This window comes from Mastigoproctus giganteus, chromosome 3 (genome assembly GCF_048544385.1).
Source record: "Mastigoproctus giganteus isolate SK-2022 chromosome 3, ASM4854438v1, whole genome shotgun sequence".
Lineage (NCBI taxonomy): Eukaryota > Metazoa > Arthropoda > Arachnida > Uropygi > Thelyphonidae > Mastigoproctus > Mastigoproctus giganteus.
Genome location: NC_143577.1, coordinates 212,491,740 through 212,516,316, shown reverse-complemented (window position 1 = coordinate 212,516,316; position 24,577 = coordinate 212,491,740). Strand labels below are relative to the sequence as shown.

Here is a 24,577-nt window from a genome sequence, read left to right as displayed (position 1 = left end):
TTCCCTGACCTTTCCGCATCCTCGGTATTTGGTGGTGACGGGCTCGAACCCCGGTCTAATTAAGAAGCGTGTGCTACGCACTGCTGCCCCTCTCCACCTGGCTACGGAGGTGCCATATATATATATATATATATATTATTATTATTTAAAAATTTCTTTTGGGGGGGGGGGGATTTCCCTATGGAAACTCCAATTTTCATAGCAACCAAAAAAAAAAACCTTTTTATAAGGCTCTAAGATAAAGTTTTGTCAGATAACCGGTGTGCATCAATGAATATATTTTTAGATAAGTGGTTTATCATTATTACAAATATAAAAATGTAGAAAAGCACAGTGAATTAAACTCATTTACATAAAAATGTTTTAAAAAATAGATGTGCTTAATCTGTAAAATCTATTCAATGAAAGATTAGACACTGGGTTATTTTTGTTATACTCTTACTTCAAGAAATTTTTCTTATTTGCGCAATTCAATCTTTTCTGATACTTTCTACTTTGAATTTATCTTAAAACCACATATTTCCAGCTTCTGTAACAAGCAAAATATGCAGCTATTAAAAAAAAAAAAGGTGCTGCACTGTTTCATATGGCACTATTAATTCTAATTCAGTTTCTAAACCATTGGCTACAAGATTCCCTTTCCAATTTAAATGTTACAGCAAAGTTGACAAGATTTATTTATTAAAATTTATTTCTTGCATATTTACTTGACTAGATTTTACAAGAATATCATTTTGGAAATTCTAGCAATTTTTATACAATTAACTAAATGTGTTTACTCATGCATCACCTTTAAGTTGCATAGCACTTCTAGAGATAGTGTCCTGAACTACTGTTTATAATGCTAACAAACTTTGCATAACAGTATAGTAAACAGCTCATTCTATTTATCACATAGATCAATAACCTCTATATGCAAGGCTTATAGGTATAAGACAGTATCATCTTCAGGAAAGGGATGACATTCATATTTTCCCTGTCAAAAATTTCCACAATTAATTAAAACTCTACAATGGTTAGCTTATAACAGTACTTTTTAAAACTTACAATAATGGTGAACAGCTGCATTAAAGAAATCCAAAAACTATTACCTGTACACAAAATCAGAACATACTGTAATAAAATGCAGACACTAACAGTTTACTTTAAAATGTTTTAAAACCAAATTTCACATGATTTTAACTAAGAATTCAGTCAGACCTTGTTATACAAAATTAGCAGGTATCAACTAAGTGTAACTGTGTTATAATAATGGTATACTATGTAATATATTTTTGTACATAAAATAATTACACAACTACATTTCAGATAGCCAATCTTTATTTACAATACAACAATGGAGATTCATCATCATGAGTTATCCTGTGCCCACAGGGCATGACTTAGCAGTGACTGGAGCACAGCATCCTGTGGACATGTGGACATTTCTATGTCAGTAACCATAGACAACAGTATCCATGGAGTGCATGTGTCACAGCGGAACTGCTCACAATAATTTATACCACTTTGTACACAGATGGGAGTCTGTCTATAATACACTTCATCACCAGATGGCCCCAGTGTCACACCTGTTTGTGCTGAAACTAACACCAAGTTCTGCCAACTTGCTACTGACAACTGGATAACGGATGACCTGGGTAGTCCATAGGACTTTAGTGGCACTCTAAGGAAAAAATCCCAACTACAGGGAAGGATGTGCTCATTGTGCAACAGTAAACAACTTACACAACATCTTGTCAGTTTTTGTATTCTTCATTGTTTATAGGGGAATCCTGACTGTTGCTAAGTCTTGCTTTATGGTTCAGCTCCAACTGTAACAATTTCCTCCAGAGTTCATCTCGTTCCTTCTCTCTTTTTTTTTCTCTGCCAGATAAAGATATTTAACAGATAAGAGGAAAGTGTAAAAAGAGGCAATCATATGCAAGGCAGTTTAATATTTAACTGAAAACTTAAATTAATATATATTATTTGTGAAAGAACCAACGAAATCTTATTACTATACTAAATAAAATTTCTACGTTAAGACATATCTTAGTAGTCTCCTATTCACAATGTGGAAAGAATGTCATTTTCAGAAAGCAAGTCACACTGCACAATTTAAAATTAGCGATTTATTTTCATACACAGCCATTTTATACAGCCATTGTTAGTTCAAATTCTGAATACTAAGTTTCTATATCCATCTAAACATATTGCTGTATTAATTTAAAAGATTACATAAAGGGTATCACATGGTCAAATTGTGCATTTAATTATGTAGAATTATTCAGACTTCAAAAAGTAGTTTGCAATAGAAAAAAAAAGTTTAAAAAAAAAAATCTATACTTCTACATAATTTTTACATTTCTGGAAACAAGTTATCTAGGTAGATACACAACACTTTTTTTTAACCAGTTCCCTAGTGAAAAGGACAAGTCATTCTGTAGATTTTGCTGTAAAAATTTAAATCATCTCATGCCTGTTTACTTATTTAACTCCTTCCCATTGTCTTTATGTTACTGATGATATTTTTTCAATGACCATTTGGAATATTAAGAGGAACTTTTGTATACTTCGTAATTTAATTATTTTAACCCACCATTTAAGAAGTGGGGCTATCCAAAACAGTGATAGATATCCATTGTGTCAGTCATAGCTAGCAATAATGGTATAAATGCAAAGCAGATCTGATGAAACTGCTCAGGCAATCCACACAGCCACTGAGGTTTTGAGATGACAAAAATTGTGCTTTTCCTACTTAACTTTTTCTGAACTTAAAATGGCAGGAAAAATTCATCATGCGAGAAGTTGCAAAATATCTTGTGCCGCTCCTGGTGTCAAGCATTTGAAATCCAACCAAAATAAAAGGATGACGAAAATGAGTCTTTCTTCTTCTTCCTCAAATGAAGATCTTAGAAGTGAAGAGACCTTTATCAGTAAAGATGAAGAAAAAGGAAGAAATCATTGATGGAGTACCCCTAGGTCCCAACACAAAGACATTAAAATAAATGAACTGTGTATTTAAAGATTTTATTTATTCACTTTTTTTAAATTTCTAACATTATGCACATCTCAAACAGAAAGTTTTTAGCTACATATTTAAAAAAATGGGAGGAAAACAAAGAAAATAAAAATTCAGCACCATTTATCCAGCTAAAATTCTATGCAACCAGTAGACCTCATTGTGGAATTACTGGTCACAGATATATATTTCCTGTATTAGAGGATTTGTGGCTCACTGGCAACTCTGATACTGACAGGATTGTAAGATTTAACAGGAAAAATATTCTCCCAATTTCAGCAAATAAACACTATAAAAAAACGAAATTACTGCAAAGAATACGGGGTGTAGAAAGACATACATTCTTTTAATCATTTATAATCATTCTAGAAAATCCACAGATACCAGAGAATAAAACCATTATCAAACCTTCCACTCAATTAAACAATACCAGAGTTGAAATAACTGCAGATGGCATTCTGCTTTTACCTTAGACAATGACAATGAGATTGAAGGCAATAATAATTTATACTTTTATATAAGAATTAATATTAGCTTAAACATTACCGATGTGTTTTTTTATTATTAGTATTAAATTACATAATATTTACATATATCTGCAAATGAGCACAAAAAAATACCTGTTTTATACTTGGAAAACAAAGCAAGCAAAAATAAAAATGCAATATGTAGAAAAGCACTTTTTCTGGTCCAAAGTGAAAAGTTTTTACATCAAAAGGTAATGGTGATTGTTTACGAGGTATGACAATAAAGTTTCAAGAATAATTTTGTTTCCGTCAAAGTGGCCACACTGTAAACCATTATGTCCTCCGGCTGTGTAGCCTGAAACCCCCCCCCCCACCTGCATGCAAAGGGTAAACTTCACCAGTCGTTCCAGTCATTGTACAAGTTCGGTTAAAAAGACGTGTTTCTGTTCTGTGTTATGAAAAATGGAACGCAATTTAGAGCAAAGAGTTGTGATAAAAAGGTTTGGTGAAAAGTGGCGAATCATCAACGGATATTTATGAAAAGTTGACCAGAGTTTACGGAAACGATACCATGTCAAAACCACGCATTTTCAACTGTGCAGAACAGTTTCGAGAAGGACATGAATCCATCGAAGATGCTGAGCGTTCAGGGCGTCCTTCCATGGCAACACGACAAAAACATTGTTTGTGTGTGTGATCTTGTTCGAAGTGATAGGTGGTTAACCACAAGAATGATTGCCAAAAAACTAAACATTAATCGGGAAAGTGTTACATTAATTTTGACTGAAAATTTGTTGCTGAGGAAAGTGTGTGCAAAGCTGGTACTGAAAAACCTCTCTCATGAGCAGAAAGAAATTTGGTTGTGACATTCTCAGGAGATGTTGGAAAGCATTGAAGATGTTCCAGATTTGCTTTTTTGCATGATTACAGGGGATGAAAGCTGGGTATTTGCTTATGACCCCAAAACAAAAAGACAAAGTCAACAATGGAAGGGAGCTTCCTCGCCAAGACCCAACAAAAGCGAGAATGTCAAAGTCAAAACCATGTTAATTTGCTTTTTTGATTGAAAAGGAATTGTCCACACTGTCAATCGATAATTTTACCTTCAAGTTTTGCAAAGGCTTCGCAAGCGAGTCAACCGGGTTCGGCCTGAAATTGCCCTGTCATGGATTTTGCATCATTACAATGCTCCCACACATTCCGCCATTGTAGTGAAAGAGTTTTTTTAACTTCAAAATCAATCACAACGTTGCAGCACCCTCCGTTTTCGCCTGATTTGTCTCCTTGTGACTTTGTTTTATTTCCTCGACTAGAAGAAGTCATGAAAGGAACGCATTTTCAGTCAGTTTCTGAAATACAGAGTAATGTAATGTGGGTATTAAAACAGATACCAGAAAGTGAGTACCAGAAATGTTACGATCAATGGATCCTACGCTGGAATGAGTGTGTACAGCCTGAAGGGGATGACCTCACGTCTGTATAATTTTCAAAATAAAATTTTTAAGTGAATTATTCTCAAAACTTTATTGTGACACCTCGTATATGTCAATTCATTGATATATCTCATGTTACATTAGGTGTATAAAGTCCAGAAAGCACACACACACATCAAGATCAAAATAACCTGTTCTTGCATTACAATCTAACTGCCACATGCACTACTATGTCTAAAATCGAAACCAACATTTCAATTCCATAATAAAATAGATTTTCAGATTTTTCTGAATAATAAATGGATAGGTCTAACAAAAAATACTGGACCATTTAAAAACTAAAGTACTTATATATTATTTAAAATTTTAAGCTAATTTTTTTTGGGCATTTAATTAGCGGATCAGCCAAATTTTGGTGGTAGTAGGTCAGATTTCCAAGCACTGATATAAACAATCCTTTTTACACCTTGGAAAATTCAGAATTAAGGGGTGAAGTTATTTCAAAATTTCCTGATTACATAGAAGTATATATGTGTATAGAAAGTCTAATTCACTGTAAATTATTACTGAAATATTATATAGGTGGTACTTGTTAACTGTGCAGACTCATTATCTGGAATTTTTAAAATAATACAGTCCATCTCAAAAGACTAATTACTACTGATTTCTCCAAAATCAAAGACGACAAACACTTTGAATGTTAACAAAAATTTTACAATATGGAAATAACTACTGGTTTCTATAACAATGTGGTAAGAACTATACTGATGACACCTACGAGAAACTGAGAAAATGTATAACAGAAAAGTGCATAATAAGATAAAGGAGAGAATTTGTGGAAGCCCGAGTCATATTCCAGCCCTTCTCATAATTTCAACTAAAATTTGAAATTATTAACCATTTTATGCAGAGAGAATGTTCTACACCAGATCCATAACTCATTCTCAGCCTCCTTCCACCTGTTGCCAGGGTATCCCTCTCCCAAAGAACACCAACCCAAAATGGGATCCTAATCAGAGTATAACTCTTCCATCCTCAGCTATACAGACTGACCAGAGATCTGGCAGACCATATCCAACTTATCCTCAAGCAGCAGACAATGTGCCAAGGCCAACAGAATCTGTAGAATCCAACACATATCTCACATAACACTGCATCAACTATTCAAGGTGTCAGACTTCAGAAGCAAGCTTCCTTTGTTCAGAAGTGTCCATTTTCTGTTGATGTATGTGAAAGATGACAGTGCAAACATAAGCACATTTATTGTGATCAATATAAGTACTTTTTGAAATAATGTAGACAGCTATTTTGCATTTTTAAAGAATACAATTTAGAGTAACACTGTTGATTAACTGTTTAACAATTTGTCTCAAGAGGAGATGAAATAAACTCCAAAACAACAGCTTAATTAATATCACAAATTCTAAAATTTCCAAACCATAATTTATTCTTAAGCAAAGAATGCAGAATTATCATGTATTATTTACAATTTTTCAGTAAAGCATTAAGAAAAGAAGGATGTGTTTCAACATCAGCATATCAGAGAAATTTATTTTTACTCGTTACGTGAAAATAAGAAGCACATGATTGTAGTATAAGTATATGCTGACTTCTCAGATCACTGGTCTCTAATACTGTTAAGAATGCAGCCCTAACTCAGTTTATGAAGCCCAAACTGAAAAGGGAAAGAGGATCGTTTCACAAAAAACCTCATTTATCCTTCAAGATTTCCAGCTAGAAGCCTGGGATGACCATGTTACCAGATTTTGTCTCGTGTCAACAAACAATGCAATGCCTATGTTGTGACATGCTGTCTAAAGTCTATTTCATTCTCAAACTTTAAAATAGCTAACCAACTCCCAAATTTCTCTGCAATAGGAATGGATAGTATCCTCAACTGCCTCCTCAAAATTGGTAGTTTTTAATTCCTAGATATCTTGGCAAATCTCCACACCCAAACTCTTACATACCCCTAGACTGGAAATACTAAAGCATTACTCCTATCTCCATTACTCCTATTTCCTCTACTCTGCCAGATCTCGTGGAAAGCCACGAGAGCAAAAAAAAAAAAAAAATATATATATATATATATATACAAAGGGTACTAGGAAAGTTTTGCAATATGACGCAACAATGAATCACAGGAAGCTGCTTGTTGCTGCATGTTGAGACATTTTCATACGTGCATAGTAGCCGCCGCACCAAGTCGATGGGCTCAGTTTTTCATTAGTAGTGAGAGTGTAAAGTGCTTGCGATGGCATCGTGGTCACGAAATGAGATAAGGACAGTTTTGCGGTATAATTTCGTGCGTGGTTTAACCATAGACCAGTGCTTAGAAGAAATGACTCTTGCACTAGATGATGATTGTCCACATCGTACAACGATATTCAGGTGGTATAGAGAATTCCAAAGGGGAAATTTCACTCTGGAGGATTCTGAGAGGCCGGGAAGGCCACGAACGTCAGTTACGGAGGAAAACGTTACTGCTGTGAGGAAAATGCTTGACGAAAACAGGCGAGTGACCTACCAACAGATAGAGGATACTTTGGGCCTAAATGCACCAGCAATTCGTTCGATTCTGCAAGATCATTTGCACGTGAAGAAACTTTGTTCTCTCTGGGTGCCGCATCAACTGACTGAAGAGCAGATGACACGACGTGTTACTTGGTGCCGGGAGATGTTAAAAAAGTTTGATAAGGGACAATCTCGGTATGTGAACAACATCGTGACAGGTGACGAGACTTGGCTGTACTATTACGATCTGCTGACCAAGGCTCAAAACAAAGTTTGGGTCTTTGATGATGACGACACACCCGTAATTGTCAGAAAATCCCGATCTGTAAAGAAGAAAATGATAGCTGTATTTTTCAAATCGAGTGGAATTGTGGAACGTGTCGTTTTGGACACGCAGAAGACAGTCACAGCTAAGTGGTATACTGAACAATGCCTGCCTAAAGTCATTGGATCTATGAAGAACCTGCGGCCAAAGTCAAGAATGGACACCTGGTACCTCCATCACGATAATGCTGCAGCTCACCGCTCCAAAGCCTGCACCGAATATTTGACCACGACAGGACTGAAACTTCTCGAGCACCCTCCCTACAGGCCAGACCTTGCTCCCTGCGACTTTGCACTGTTCCCGCATGTGAAAATGAAGCTAAAAGGGAGGCGGTTTTCCAGTGATGAGGACCTTCTACGGGCTTGGGACAACGAGTGTGCTTTACTCCCTAGTGAAACTTGGCAGAACTGGTTTAAAGATTGGTTTCGGAGGATGGAGAGGTGTATTGAATGTAGAGGAAATTACTTTGAAAAAAATTAAATAAACAAAGCTATATTGCAAAACTTTCCTAGTACCCTTTGTATATATATATATATATATATATATATACACACTTCATGCCTATCTCTATTTGCTTCCCCTTACTAACGCTTTAAGACAAAATTCTCTTGAAACCATTTTCTAGGCAAATTTCTTGCTTCCAGGCCATGTTAATTCACTATGGCATCTCAGCACACATTCAACTGAAATGTGTCTTCTTCAACTCATTTCCACAATTTATGCAACAATTCAGTTATTTCTGATCCTCTGATATTTCGGTTCAGAACTATTACTGCACCTCGGGACAACCTGCTGAATGTAGTTCAATAGTTGCTTCCTCTTACAGTAATGCCAGCCGTCTCAATGCATTACATATGGCTCAACAACTTACCAATGACTTTCCGGATTACACTGAAGAGTCTGGTTTGTGTGTCAACTCCTCAAGGAACAAGCACCTACCATTTACACCTTCTACAATCTCTTCTTTCCTACAATTTAAAATCCAATCAAAAGTAATTCCTCATGTAAATAAATCAAATTAAATTTTTAAGCATGCACCTATCTAGGTGATAGATGACTGATGAACATCGTGGCGAGATCCATTATTCTTTACATTTCGAGGGAACAGCTCTAAAACGGTGTTCGCAGATCGGCCGCTAGTTAGTATACTGGACCGAACCTACTCTAGGAGGCTTCCGGATCAGCTAGTGTATAATCTTGCTACCTCTACTCTGCCAGATAGTGACTGGAGGGAGTCCAAGTAATGAGTGTGCGGGGGAGGGGGGGCACTGTCGACGGCACGTTATGTCAATGATCTGGGTATATTCTTACCATATGTATGCCATATCCAACAATTTCATTACTTCATACAGCATGTCCCACCCACTTTTTCTTATTATTGAATACACCATGAATTGACAAACTAATAGAGCAAGCTTATCTGCAAAAAGTTCTAAACCTCCCAAGCACTTCCTAATTCATTTCACAAATATACGTGTTCTCAATTCTAATCTCAACGATGTCCATTTCCACTTGCAGTCTGCCAAACCCCATGTACTTGTTCTGACAGAATATCAGTTATCGGTTGATTCAACTACTGCTCATCTCAGATGCCCAAATTATTTGCTGTATGATTGCTTTCGCCTCAAAGGTGGTACTTGTGCATATGTCCGTTCTGATCTTCCGTCAGAGACTTGGTAATTTGGAATCTCCTCTCTTCGATCTTCTCTGGCTTAAAATCTCTCTACCTCATTGTGGCCGACCGGGCTAGCCGAGTGGGTAAAGTACCTGCCCGGCAACCCAAAAGGTCGCGGGTTCGATTCCCGCCTCGGGCTTGGATCAAAGTACTTCAAAAACCTTGGGAGGTGCAATATGGCCACAGAAGCCGATGCGCCAACAACTACCAAATCTAAAAAAAAAAAAAAAAAAAAAAAAAAAACCTCATTGTGTCAAATCCATCTGTTGTCTCTACTGTTCTCCCAACTCCACTAATCACTTGGAGCTCTTTGACTTCCTCCAGTCCAACTTTCCTAACAGTGAGGTAATTTTCCTTGGTGATTTTAATGTTCACAACTCCAGCTGGCTTCCTTTTTTCTATTCACACAGACCCAGCTTGTCGAGATGCTGAGGCTTTTGCAATTACTAATGACCTTGCACAGATTGTTCATTTACCTACAAGAATACCGGACAATCCTAATCATAGAGCTAACACGCTTGATCTTTTTCTCACAAACAAACCTTCTAAATATACAGTTGAAGTGAGTGGTCCTTAAGGCATCTCAGATCACAACTTGGTAATTGTCTCTTCTCCAATGGAGCCTGGCTATTCTCATGGCTATTCCAACCTCTTGTTTGGTATTACAAGAATGCAAAATGGGATGACCTGTGAGATTTCTTTTCTTCTTTTCCTTGGTCGGATTACTGTTTCAAAACTTCTGATGTCAACGTTTGCACCGATCGTGTCAGTGAAATTATTCTTACAGGAATGGAATCCTTTATTCCACACTCCACTTTAAAATCTCGTCCTTTATCTAAACCTTGGTTTTCCAATAAATGTGCTAAGGCTGTTCAAGAGAAGAATGTTGCATATCGTAATTGGCTTGTTTCTAATTCTTCAACTTCATTTTCTGCCTACACCAAAGCTTGCAACAATTGTAAAGCAGTTATTAATCAGTCTTTATCAGCAAGAATCAAATTTTCTACTCTTGGCCTGTTCAAACTAGAGTTTGAACAGGCCAAGAGTAGAAAATTTGATTCTTGCTCTAATGGTAGCCGAGCATTCTGGTCTCTTGCCAAAGCTATTGGCCGCAACTTTTGCCCATCTCTGCTCCCACCCTCTGTCCCAAACTAGATGGTTCTGTTGTCACTTCAGCCAAGGATATAGCTGACCTGCTAGAATTCCATTTTATTTCCAACTCATGTATTAATGATCTTGGTAAAACACCTCCCTCCATTCCCAACACGCTCCATTCAATGCCTCCTGTGGTCTTCCGGCAAAAGGATGTCAGAAGGATTTTGATGAATCTTGATGCTAAGAAAGCTCCAGGTCCCAATGGTATTTCTCCACTTGTCTCAAAATCTGTGTTCCTGAACTTACTCCAATTCTTTGCTGCCTTTTTTCACTTTCTTATTCCAAAGGTGTTTTTCCTTCTGCTTGGAAATTTGCTCATATCCAGCCAGTTCCTAAAAAGGGTGACAAATCTCTCCCATCCAATTATTGTCCCATTTCAATTACTTCTACTCTTTCTAAAGTAAAGGAGAAATCCATTAACCGCCAACTCTTAAACTACCTAGAAACCTTCAGTCCGATCAACGATTGCCAGCGGTGACTCCGTAGCCAGGTGGGAAGGAGCAGCAGTGCATAGCACACGTTTCTTGATTAGACCGGGGTTCGAGCCCGTCACCACCAAATGCGGAGGATGCGGAAAGGTCAGGGAATGACCACCGCATATCCCGGAGCAATATGGCCTTAGTTGCTAATGCTCCTAAAAACCAAATAACAAACAAACAAACACGATTGCCAGTATGGATTCCGTCAGTGTCGATCCACTGGTGATATTCTGGCTTGTTATCCATTTATGGACTAATTCAATGGAAAGGTTCGGTGAAACACAAGTAGTTGCTCTTGATATCTCCAAGGCTTTCAATCGTGTTTGGCATAAAGGTCTTCTAAACAACCTTTCATCTTATGGTTTGCCATCTGTTTTTTGTAATTGGTTATCCAGTTTTCTCTCTGATCGCTCACTGATGGTGATAGCAGATAGATCTCTGTCTTCTAACTTCTCCACTAATGCCGGTGTCCCCCAAGGTTCAGTTCTTTCCCCACTCTTTTCCTCTTGTATATTAATGACCTTCTTCTATGACTGGAAATCCTACCCATAGTTTTGCCAATGATAGCAGATTGCATTCCACTTTCCATTTCGAGAAACCTTGCCCTGCTCAATCAGCTTCAACTTCTCGAAAATCTGCTACCAATTCCTTAAATGCAGATCTTCAGGGAATTTTCCAGTGGGGCAAAGACAACTTAGTTGATTTCAATCCTTCTAAAACTCAGTCTTGTCTTGTATCTCGCAAAAAGGTTTCTTCTGCTCCAATGCTTATCTTTTGTGACACTCCGATTTCTAGGCAAAATGATATATCTCTTTTGGGGATTACCCTGACTTCTAATCTCTCTTGGCACAAGCACATTACAAATATTGCTTCCTCTGCATCTAAAAAACTTGGTTTTCTCTTTCGCTCTCGGCATTACTTTTCTTCCAAACAGCTGTTCACTCTGTACAAATTGCAAATCTGCCCTACCATGGAATATTGTTCCCACAACTGGAGTGGTGCCCCAAAACCTCTCTCAGGCCTCTTGATTCCATTCAGAAGAGGGCAGTTAGGTTAATTAATGATTCATCTCTAACAAAGTCTCTCCTCTCGCTGTCTCATAGATGTACTGTTTCTGCTGCATGCCTCTTCTACAGATAATTCCATGGGCACTGTTCTTCTGAATTGGCTTCTATAATTCCTGCTCTCTCTTTCAAAACAGTCCGAACACGTGCCGCCACTAGCCAACATCCATTTACTGTCCAACTTCAAACTCACAGAACCAACTTTTCATCTTCCTCGTTTATTCATTCAACTGCCATTTTCTGGAACAACCTTCCTTTGTATGTATTTCCTGAAAATTACAGTCTACAGAAGTCCAAGTCCAATATCAACAAACATCTTCTTTCATCTTCTCAACCTACAACCCAAGCACAGTACTACGTACTATAGGTTCTAGTACCTCTCGTGTTTGGGGCTTAGATTAAAAAAAAAAAAAAAAAAAAAATGTATATATATAAAATGCTTAGGAGTGATACCCAATGAATGTGTGCATGGCATTTATAGAAGACCCAAACTTAGATAACAGACGATATAATGAACCTACATCCAAAATGGAGGTTGCTGCAATATTTGTCGGAGAAGATGGGAAACCTCCTGCAAATAGTGACATATGCATATATCCCACAGGTGACTGCTGTAGAATTATATCACCACTAAACAAGAATGGTGAAGACTGGAGGATCTAGATTAAACTATTTATGCCATAATCAGAAAGATGGCGTATGTTATGCTGGGTACAACTAGTATTCTAAATTTCTCTTCTCAGCCTATTGCACAAAGCTTTGTTCTACCATTCTAAAAGTCTTTTGATTTATGAAGTGCAATCTCACTCTCATTCACAATCCAAATACTATATGGAAATACTTTGATATCTATATTCGAATTCACTTCCTCTATGCATTCACTAACCTGGTTGACCTTGAAATCTGCTCTTTGGATATATCTTGTCACACACTTTTTTTTTTTTTTTTTATCAGGTGATTAAATGCTAAGCACTGAGCTACTATTGTGCCAGCTTGACATAATCTTTATCAACAAACTGAAATCATGCTTGTTACTGTTCACTAGCCAAAGTGACTTCTTCAAAATTTGGGATCTTTTCAGGTGACAAATTCCATTTAAGACTACCAGAGCCACCCTGTCCAGATCTAAACATTTCACAACGAACGGATTTAATTCTTCATTTGTTAACATCTCAGAAAAGCTAGCCACTTGAATCGATCTTGGCCCTGATGTCCGACTCCATAACAAAATGTACAGAAAAAGGAATTTTAGACTCACTGATATTAAACTTCTAAGTTAAGCAGACCTACTATCTCCAGGTTCAATAAGCTTTCTACATTTTTATTTTATTTTCTCAGTTTAAAGCTTTACTTTCCTATTTTATTAGGCTTTTCTTCAATGTCAATTCCTCTAGCTTGTCTGTACCAGAGTATTCCCCTATTTTCTATGTTTGTTTGTTTTTTTTTGGCAATAAATGATTTCATATATATAGTGAAAGAAAACTATTATACTACAGTAAAATCTCATTAATACAAACTCTGTTTATACAAAGTACTCGTTTACATGAAGCACATACCATTCCCCTGCGAAAGGATAGGCTTTTCTATGTAAATATATTAGTTTATTACAAAATTTAGTTAATATGTATTGTAAAGTTCTTTTTCATCTCGTGAGAAATAAATATCATTTTGTATGTTTAAAACAAATCTTCGCAGAGCGATTCGATTATTGCCCCCGCCACCTGGCTCTCTACTTCCCGAAGGATGGCACTGACTTGTTAGAAATTAGTTTTGTGTAAACAAAAGCAGTTTATGGTAGCTACAATGTCAAGTGCACTCTGAAAAAACATCTTTCTGAAGGATGAGTTGTTAAATTAACAAAAGAATAAAAAGTTTTTTCTAAGTGTTTACATGCACTCCCTCGCTCTCCATGGGAATAAGGTCAGTTGCAATTGTTACCCCAGTTCAAAGAGTCTTTTGCTATCGTATATAGCAATCTATTTTTTGTACCATTTTATCTGAGCTGATGTCTTTTTTTGGAACTTGTCTTTAAATTAATTTAAAATTTGTTTATATTAAAATTTTATCTAGCAGTGTTATGGCGACAAAACGTAGATGGACAGACTTAAGCCTGGAAATTAAACTAAAAATCATACAAGAGGCTGATAAGATGGAAAGAAGCAAAATGGACATTGCAAAGGAATACAACATCCCTTTACCTACTTGATCTACAATACTGAAAAACCAAAAAAGACGGTGCGTGGAGCAGCAATGAAAAACAGGAAACAAATTCGTGGTGCAAAACACAAGGAGCTTGAAACAAAACTTTCCGTGTGGTACCAACAAATGCATGCATCTAATTTGCCAATATTAGGTCCAATTTTGCAAGAAAAGGCAAATTATCTAGCTCAGCAACATGGGATTAGCGACTTCAAATGCAGCAGTGGCTGGCTCCAAAGATTTAAAGATAGGAATAACTTGGTTTCGCAAAATGTTTGCAGTGAGTTTGGATTAGTCTACAAAGAAAAGGCTACAGACTGGTCGTGTTCTGTATGGTCCATCCTTGAAAAATATGAAGCAAAGGATAAACCTGTCTCACCAAGATTTTTAATCTTGGAGAGACAGGTTTATTTTATAATTTGCTGTTCAAGGAGAGTTTTGTCATGGTAGAAAATTAAGTGACCAAAGACTCACTGTTCTGTTATGCTGCAATTCAGATGGAAGTACAAAACTACGCCCACTTGTGACTAGCAAGTTTTCCAAGCCAAGATGTTTTAAGGCAGTTAACCAACTTCCCTGTGATTACGAGGCCAATAGAAGTGCTTGGCTTACAGTCAAAATTTTTCAGTCTTGGTTATCAAAATTGGACTGAAGAATGTCTTCAGAAAAAAAGGAACATTTTGATAATTCTAGACTGTTGTACAGCACATTCTGCCGAGACACTTAAGTTGACAAATATGCGGCTGTTGTTTTTACCCCCCAATACCACCAGTTTAATGCAACCACTGAATCAAGGCATTATTTATAACCTCAAGCGAACATATAGATCCCACCTGATAAGGTACTTGATCTGCAAAATAGAAGGAGGGAACAATTTGCAGCCAAACTGGAATGTCTTGGATGCTATCTGTAATCTTGTTATTGCTTGGGAAAGTATTACATCAACTGTAATAATCAACTACTTCAGAAAAAATGGCTTTGGAGAGAACATCATTGAAAACATGGTCCAGCAGACGAATGTGATAGCAACAGTGAGGAATGGAGGAATTTGAAGGAGCATATGGATTTTGTTGGCGAATTTGAAGAGTTTGTGAAGATGGATGATGAAATTGCTACCACTGCAATGCCAACACCAGAAGAGCTGCTGGGTACCAAACAAAACGATGATGTTTTTGTTACCAGCGACAGCAAAAGTGAAGAAGCGTGCACACTTCCATCTAAAAAAGATGCCCAAAATGCATTGAACATAATAGAGAATGTGTTGGCCTGCAGTAACGTTGATAAAGAAACAACTATTGCATATAGAACAAAACCTGTGCAAAAAACATTGTATTCTTTCTTTAAATTAGATTAATTTATTAAAAAGTTAATGGTCTGTATGTCTCCTTTTATATTAAGATTGTAATTCTTTTACTTTTTACTTTAAAAAAAAATGTTATTCCTATTACCGTATTGTTAGACAAGGCTTTTGTTTTTAATAATAATTTATTTTTGATATTATTATTTATTATTATTATTAGATATTACAGTATGTAAAAAAAAAAAAAAAGGGTAAAATTTTGACACTTGTGGACCTCGTTACTACAAACCTCGTTATTACAAAACATGAAAATTTAGGTCTCTTGAACTTTGTATTAACGAGATTCCACTGTATTAGCAATTTAATTTAAGGAATAGTGGGCTAGGCTGTAATAAAATGTTTATGTTTATCATCAGCACAGTAGAAAAAACCAAATGATTTTTTATATCCATTATTAAAATCAAATTGTTGTTCATTCATCCATTCATGTCATATCTTTATCTAACGCCATTTCCAGTTTTATAAAATGGCCAGACTATAAAGAGAACTACACATGACAGAAAGATTCTTTCCTCAGTCTTGTTAAAATCCCCACTATATTCTTCCATTGCAAATAATGTAATCAAATGCACTAGTAATCATGTTTGTTGCAATCATGATAAGTACTTTTTGTAAATATGAGTAATTGTAGATGTTTTAGATTTTAACCTATCCAATTTAGCATAAAATGCAGATTAACCGTTTAAAAAATGACTCTGGCAGGAAAACTTATGGAGGTCACGATTAAGGATATACAGTAAACCCCCACTATTCGCAATATCTGTATTCGCGGTTTCGCAATCGCGATTTAATATAAAATGAAACCTAAAAAAATGTGAATTTTAAAGCACCTTGAATATTTTCCGCCATAAAAAAACATGGGCGTTGATAAAATTATCTTTCCCGGTCAAAACAGTGCTCAGTGGGGGGAGAGGGGTGACAAAATCGCGAGCGTGAATGTTTCTCGCTAATCCTTGTTCAGTATGTGTTATGCGCTTGTCATGGAAGGTTTCGTCGTTTGCTTTTAATTTATATGCTTATAAATTGAATAAATTTATCAATTTATAAATTGATATGCTTAAAAAATGATAAATCTACCGTTTTGCAGTGTAAAACAGACTTTTTCGAGTGTGTTAACGGAAGAAAGTGACTTTATTGTGGACAAGTTCTTTCTAACCCGTACAAAAATATGGCTACGAATAACAAGGGAAATGTGAAAAGATCAAAGAAGGTGATGACATTAGCGAATAAAATTGAGTTATTAGACAAAATTTCTAATGGTGAAAGTGTCTTCAGTGGCAAAACATTATAAAATCAATGAGTCACGGTACGATCAATCAAGAAATCGGAAGAAAAAATCCGCCGTAGTGTCCATGAAAACGCGCTAATTGCTTCAAAAATTTGCTCTGTAACTCATGATGTTAAATTAGAAAAAAACGGAAAAAGCTTTAAATATGTGGATCGAAGACCGAACTCAAAATAAAATTCCGTTAAGTTCACTCATTATTCGTGAAAAGGCAAAACTCCTTTATCAACACTTCAGCGAAACTGGTGATAGCACTGGCGGGATAAGTTTTTTAGCTAGCAAAGGCGCTGGTTTGAAAGATTTGTTTGAAATTTCTAATAAATATTACATTTAATATTAAATTGTTTCTTATTTTCATTTCGATGTCATATGCTTGCATTTCACTATGTACATAGTCATATTATGAAGATACATATAATACATACATAGACAAAATTTTAGACTAGTTTTTCTTATATATTTCATACTTTGGAACGGAATCACTTTATTACTATGGGAGCCATAACTCAGTATTCATGTTTTCGGTATTCGCGACATTTCTCAGGAACGTAACCCCTGCGAATAGCGGGGGTTTACTGTACTACAGAATCATCTTGATAGGAATGGAATTATGTGAAGCACAGGTTTTTAGAGGGATATCGTGTCTAACAAATTTGATAAGCTATAGGTATATTATTTTGATTTAGTATATTCAGACTTTAGCAAGGCTTCTCTTCTGATAGTCTTGCATAAAATGCCTTTCATTTAACTTGGAACAATATGCTATTAGTGGGAAGTTACTATGGTGTATAAAAGGTTTGTTAAATTACTGGTGAAAAAGAGTAATTATAAATTGCTATTGCTGAGACCAATGGGCATTCTTTAGACCAAAGTATGCTGCTTCAACAAGACCTATAAAAATTATTCAGTTGGTCTCAAATGGCAGTTAAAGTATAGGATAGTTCAAAATTCTTGCTACCCACATTTTTTCTGCAGTAGTATATCATTAACGGTAAGTGTGGACAGGAACAGATTTCTCAATGTTTCAGACAGGTGATATTAGCATTAGTAGTAGTGGTGTGTGATGCAAGAAAGCAAGCTTATTTAGCATCAGCCAAAAAAAAAAAAACCCCTTCCCATTTCACGCATCCATTCACTCCAAAGGTTTGCCTAGTTCAGCCATGAATTTATTTAAGCTGTCAACTTCCACAATGACAGATGGAAGTTTGTTCCAGCAATCAACCACCCGCTGGCTAAAGGCAAATTTCTGCACATCTATTCTACAACTGCCTTTCCTCAATTCGAATTTATGCCCACTCAGATGAAGAATCTGAGCAAGAGGAAGAATCCCATCAGTATTGAGCTTGCTCAAACCATTCAAAGCCTTATCCATCTCAATCAGATCACCTCACAGGTGCCTAATCTCCATAAGCTGAAATTTGCAGAACTTAAGCCAATCTTGGTAACAACAACCCTTTTGTTTCTCTCACCAATCTCATTGTCCTTCTCTATACTCATTCTAGTAGGTCAACATCTTTCCTAAAAAATCCAGACCTGTATGCAGTACTCAAGGTGAGGCCTGACCATTGTCTTATAAAAGGGATAATCACCTCCTTATCCTTGCTAGAAAAATTCCTATATATCATTGACAAAACCCCATATCTGACTGCACAATTACCCCAAGTCTTTTTCATTCTCCACTACCCTGAGTGTGTAGTACCACACAGTTGGTCTGTTACTCTGGGATTACTGATACCCATATGCAGTACTTTGCATTTGTCAATGTTAAACTTCAGTTGCCACCTCTCAAGCCCATCTGCTCAACTTTTCTAGATCCTGTTGCAGTAGTGTACCGTCCTTACTGTTATTAACAACCCTACCAACATTTGTATCATCTGCAAACTTGGACATTAAGCCTGATATACCTTCATCAATATCATTGATAAATACAGAAAACAACAATGGGCCCCTGGGGAACTCCACTAATAACATTAGTCTATGAAGAGCAGTGTCCATTGATTACCACTCTGTCTTCTCCAACTCAACCATCCTTTTATCCATTATAGCAACTTACCCTTAATGCCATACTGCTCCAATCTGTACAGTAGTTTTCCATTTGCAATAGTATCAAAAGCTTTCCTAAAATCCAAGTGTATAATATCAAAATTATTTTTGCATCCAATTCCTTTGTGACCGCATCGTAGTATCCAATCAAATTGGTCAGATAAGACTTCGCCCTTAACAAACCCAGGCCGTGTCTGAACTATAACTGCAGCCTTGTCTAGATGAACCTACAGTGCTTCTTTAACCAGCAACCCCATTATTTCCCCCAGAACAGAAGTTAAACTAACAGGTCTATAATTACTTATGTCACTCTTTGATCCTCCTTTGTGAACTGGGAACACATTTACACATCTCCAGTCCACGGGGACCTCCCCGGAGTCCAAGGAAGCTTTCATAATTATGGCTAAGGGTTTGATAACTTTCTATGCTGCTTCCTTTAATATGACTGGATAGATCCCATCCACCCCTGGTGCCTTCCTTATGTTTAACTTCAGCAATTTCTCCTCCACTTTGCTCTCAGTTGTTACAAAATCATTTGGCTCCCTGCCAGAGTTTGATAAACTTCTGGCATTCCCCTCCCTGAATATGTGAACGTAGATGCAAAATACTCATTCAGTTTGTCAGCCACCTAAGCAGAATCATCAACAATCAAACCATCAATATCAAGTGGACCAATCTCATTCATTCCCTTCCTTCTAGAGTTTACATAAATAAAGTCTTTACTGTTTTTCTTTGCATCCTTTGCCAAAGATTACTTGTAATTTGCCTTTGCTTGCCTAACCTCCTCTGTCACTTTATTACCACCTATCTTATATCTATCATAGGCATCAGTATCTCCTGATAATTTGTGTCCCATGCATTTTTCTTCCCTGTCACGAGTCTCATTACTTCATCTGACATCTACTTAGGCCCGAACCTTGAACAATATTTCTTAGTTGGTATGAAAAGCCTAGTAGCTTCCAAGATTAATTCCTTGAATGCTTCCCATAAGTTGGTACCACTGTAGTCGGCTTTACGAAAGCAAAAACTCTTCCCTTTATCCCTGATGGTAGTTACAGCTTTGGGTAAATCCCACATCAGTACCCTGTGATCACTGCCAATAATCAGATCATGAGTATTACTCCCTCTGGTTGCCTCTCGAACATGCTGCTGTAGAAAACAATCATCCAATAAATCCACAATAGCCGTGCTAGTGTGTGAGTGATCAACCCACAAGTTCCAGTCTATATATGGGAAGTTAAAATCCATCATTATAAGACAATCTGATTTGCTAGCCCACTATTTATCTGTAGAGTTGTTCATTGTACTTATCAGTCATTAGGCCTATAACACATTCCTACTCTCATCTTTACTTTCCCAGTGCTTATGTCACACCAAACTCACTCAACACTGCACTGTCCATATATGTCAACTGGATGCACTTCTTTAGATTTTTTGTGTTTCTTAACTAACAAGCATGATCCCTCCTCTCTTTCTATCCTGGCTATCCTTTCTGTGCACATTGTACTCCCCTAATTCCAATTCTGTATTCCTTATCTCTGTGTAACACCATGTCTCTGATATCTGAGACATGGTGTCACAATATCTGCCTTTGATTTCTTCACCAGCACCTTAAATTCATTAAATTTATTTACTTTACTCCCGGCAATGGTATAGATGCAAATATACATGCACCTATTCTTACTCTGGTAAAATCAGAGACTTTCAATGGGACTTTCCCTCTACATGATTTAACTAATAACCTCCTAAAACGATAATATTGCAATGAGACAGTAAGGTGGATAAACTCTGAATATAAAACAAATGATGACTGTTGAAATGGCAGGAACAATGTCCAGCAGCAGCACTCAGATCTGCTCAAAATGATCGTCCAAACCTAATATTGCAAAAACTACACTTAACACGCAGATAAAGCATTATTTTCACTTGAGTTCATTCTGACCTATGTTGACTGTGAAGAATGTGCAATTTATTACGAGGAGTAAAAAGGGTACAATCCATTGCTTGTCATGATCTAGCCTGTAGCATTCAATAAGCATTTGTTAAGTCCTTATTCCTCCAATAGTTCTATTGTTCTTACCAGTTAATGTTGTATAAATTCTGGTTTCTGAATCAGTCTTGGGAGCTCTGATTTGTTCCAGAACTCCCAGACTGAATCTTCTTGTAAATATGGGGTTCTACCTGAATGGAGCCCCTGTGCACTATGCCATCAGTGTCAGGGAATTCTTATGCCACATTTGGGGATAGCAGATTAGCATATGGAAGCACCAACTGACTGGCTTCCAGAGGTAATCGATCTTCTTTTGATAATGCACTGGTGAGGGACATTATTAAGTAAACACATACATTGAAAGAGAAGGCTATGAGGTGCAAAATATCCCATATGATGTAGCACTGTATTGTTTTGTATTACAAAAACAATGGTTGCAATACTGACCTTATGAATACTTAAAGAGGTACCCTTCACCAACTGAGATGCATTGCACTATATTTATATTATGGTCCTTTTGGAGAGAGAAAGGATAACAAGACCTCTAACCTTGTGCAATATTGGGAAATCTAAAGTTCAACATTTAGTTAACAGTAATCCCAGATTAACTTATTTCTCGGAAAGGAGCAAAATTTGTACAGATTTATTTATTGTATGGCTTGTACAGTACATATGGAATCAAATTACACCACTCAAGAATGATAGATATAAAATTAAGTATATTAAATTAAATAGAACAAGAATCACAGATCAACATTTAACTTATTTAAATAGTCAAATGCGCAACATCAGTCGCCATCAGGAAGTCTCCAAGCTTACCTTCACAGGCTCACAAGGAACAGTCCTCAATTATGTGCGATGGTCTGCCTATCGGCGCTGCAGTCATACGTCGGGGAAGGAATTTTACCCCACTTATGGAGAAGGTCTGCACATCTACCGTTGCATGTTCGTGCCCTGTTTAATGCCAGCCATATCCTACGAGGCTGGTCAAAACCAGGTGGTGTTTTAGAGAGATGCAAAGCATTGTATGACATCGAGGAGGGGCCACTCTTGTGTCCAGGTACAGAAGGTTGAAATTGGCTTGTTGCAATGTTTTAGTCATCAGGATTGATGGATGTCTGGAATGGAGTCCGTTTGTTCCTAGGTCTCGAATGTCGGAGTTTGTTGGTTTGTTTGTTATTTGGTTTTTAGGAGCATTAGCAACTAAGGCCATATTGCTCCGGTATATGCAGTGGTCATTCCCTGACCTTTCCGCATCCTCCGTATTTGGTGGTCACGGGCTTGAACCCCGGTCTGATCAAGAAGCGTGTGCTATGCACTGCTGCTCCTACCCACCTGGCTACGGAGGCACCCGAGTTTGTTGGCAGTTCAAGATTATCTATTATTTTTCTGTATTCTCTGATGAGGGCACATTTTCTTCGGAGATCTATTGGCAGGATGTGGCTCAAGATGGGTAGCCAAAAGGTAAGAGTGCACCTGGCTGTTCCGGTTATGATGCGCATGGTGTTATTTAGCTGTACATCCAACTTTTTATGTGGTTACTGTTAAGTCAAACTGGAGCACAGTACTCTGCAGCTGCATAATCAAGACCGAGAGCTGACAAACATAAGGTCGAAGCAGAAGAGCCGCATGTGGTACCACACCACTTTTGCAGAATGTTATTCCTTGTTTTCAGTTTTGCTGCAGTCCTTGTCAACTGTTCGCTGAAAGATAATGTTCTGTCTAGTGTGACGCCCAAGTATTTGTTGTGGTTAAGACAGGTATTCTCAAAGTGTATGTTCAGCTCTCTAGTCGGCATCTTATTATTGAGATGGAAGCAAGTTGCCTCAGTCTTCGCTATGCTAGGTTGGAGCCTCCACTTGCGAAAGAGTTTTCCCAAGATGGATAGGTCGGTTGTTAAAATCCCTTGTTTTTTTTTTTTTTTTTTTTTTTTTTTTTGACTGATTTGTGTCTTGTTGCTATTGCCCAATCATTCGCATAGCCACACTTTCTGGAGTGAGTTTCAGTCATGTCTGCAATGTAAAGGCTGAAAAGTAATGGAGCAAGAACAGAGCCTTGGGGTAGGCCATTGCTGAGTTTCTTTTTATTGCTCATTGTGTGTCTCATTATCACCTGGAAAGTTCTATTTGTGAGGATATTATAGTCTGGCAGTTGTTTTGCAGGGTATTGTATGAAGAATTATATATTAAGCCATGTCCCTAAACAGTGTCTTAAGCCACACTGAAGAGGCCTCTGGAGTCAGGCACCCTACGATTCTCTATAATGCTATTAAACACTAATCAATTGTCCAATTATTGCTGATGAAGGCAGCCGCTGCTGCCGAAAGCTACAGTTTTAGTGGTTTTTAGTAATTTTAAATATCTTTTTAGCATTTTTATTTTATATTTCTTGTTACAATATCATTTTATTTTATTATATTTTATTTTAATATACAGTCAGTACATGTATTTTATTTATTTAATAAAAGTATTTTATTGATTCGAGTCAGTGTTTTAGTAGCATTATATAGATGAATCATCATAAGCCACAATTAGATCAATGAAGAGTACAGAGATTTTCAGTTGTTTTTGAAACCCTGCCTTGATGTGTGTTGTTAAGAAAAGGACTTGATCTACATAGCTTCAGTTTGGGCAGAATCCTGCTTGCTCGATGGGAAGTTTTTCAAGTATTTTGGAGCTTATCTTGTTGTAGAGTAGCTTTTCAAGTAGTTTATAAGTTACACCTAGTAGAGCAATAGGATGGTAACTTTGAGGAAGGTGTGCTGGTTTTCCTGGCTTCAGAATGACAATAATTTTCGCATGTTTGAGAGGTTTGGGAATATCACTTGTTTGTAGTATGCTAGAGAGGAAGCATGCTAACCATATTCTTGCATATTTCCCACAGTGAATTACATGTACAGTGTACAGGTGATGATGAAAAAGACAGGATTGTGAAAGTGTGCAGTCAGACAAAGTTCGCTTCATGTCATCATGTTCTCCTCATGGCATATCAAAAAGTGATGACAAGCTGTGAGACTGCACATGATGTTTTATCTAAAATGTACAGCAATATGCTATATTAGTTAATGATATAAACATTCCTACAAAAAAAAAAAAAAAACTCTGGTTATGTTGGTTGCAAAGCCTTAAGATGAGGTGAGATGTCTACATGGAGACATCACTGAATTATTTATGGTTTTAAAGGAACTATGCAAATTAAATAATGGGGATATTTTTTACTTTTGCAGGTAGCACAAAACAGAACAGGAAGGATAGTTGTCGGCTGGATATACAGTAATACCCCGAAGTTACGCGATAGGTGGGTCCGACGAAAATCGTGTAAGTCGAATTTGCGTAAGTCGGGGTACAATTTTGCATATAAATACATATAAATTTTGCTTAATTGGGACCAAGGACTAACAAAAACACTAGTTTAGAAGAAAAATATTAATAAAATTGCAGTTCTTTATACATATTAATACAAAATATGTATTAAAAAAACAAATGACTTACGTTAAAAAGTTATTTCGATGACGATGGCTTCATAAAATCTAACAAATTCGTCTGACGACACAGCGCGTTCTTTTTTTCACGCAGAATTTCTTCGTA

General features: G+C 36.9%; 1 protein-coding gene across 4 annotated transcripts in view; it reads right to left on the bottom strand.

Moving 5' to 3' along the window:
• Positions 1 to 1,317: 1,317 nt before the first annotated feature.
• LOC150088662 (serine/threonine-protein phosphatase 2A 56 kDa regulatory subunit epsilon isoform-like) overlaps positions 1,318 to 24,577 on the bottom strand; it is a 258,149-nt gene continuing 234,889 nt past the window's right edge. For 3 of the 4 annotated variants that reach the window (XM_090369608.1, XM_090369611.1, XM_090369610.1), the window contains exon 12: positions 1,318 to 1,863. In XM_090369608.1, the coding sequence (XP_090225734.1) occupies positions 1,737 to 1,863 (127 nt within the window). In that variant the 3' untranslated portion in view covers positions 1,318 to 1,736. Of the gene's footprint in view, positions 1,864 to 2,533; positions 2,908 to 24,577 lie in introns of those variants that run through there. The other variant, XM_090369609.1, reaches the window with a different exon arrangement.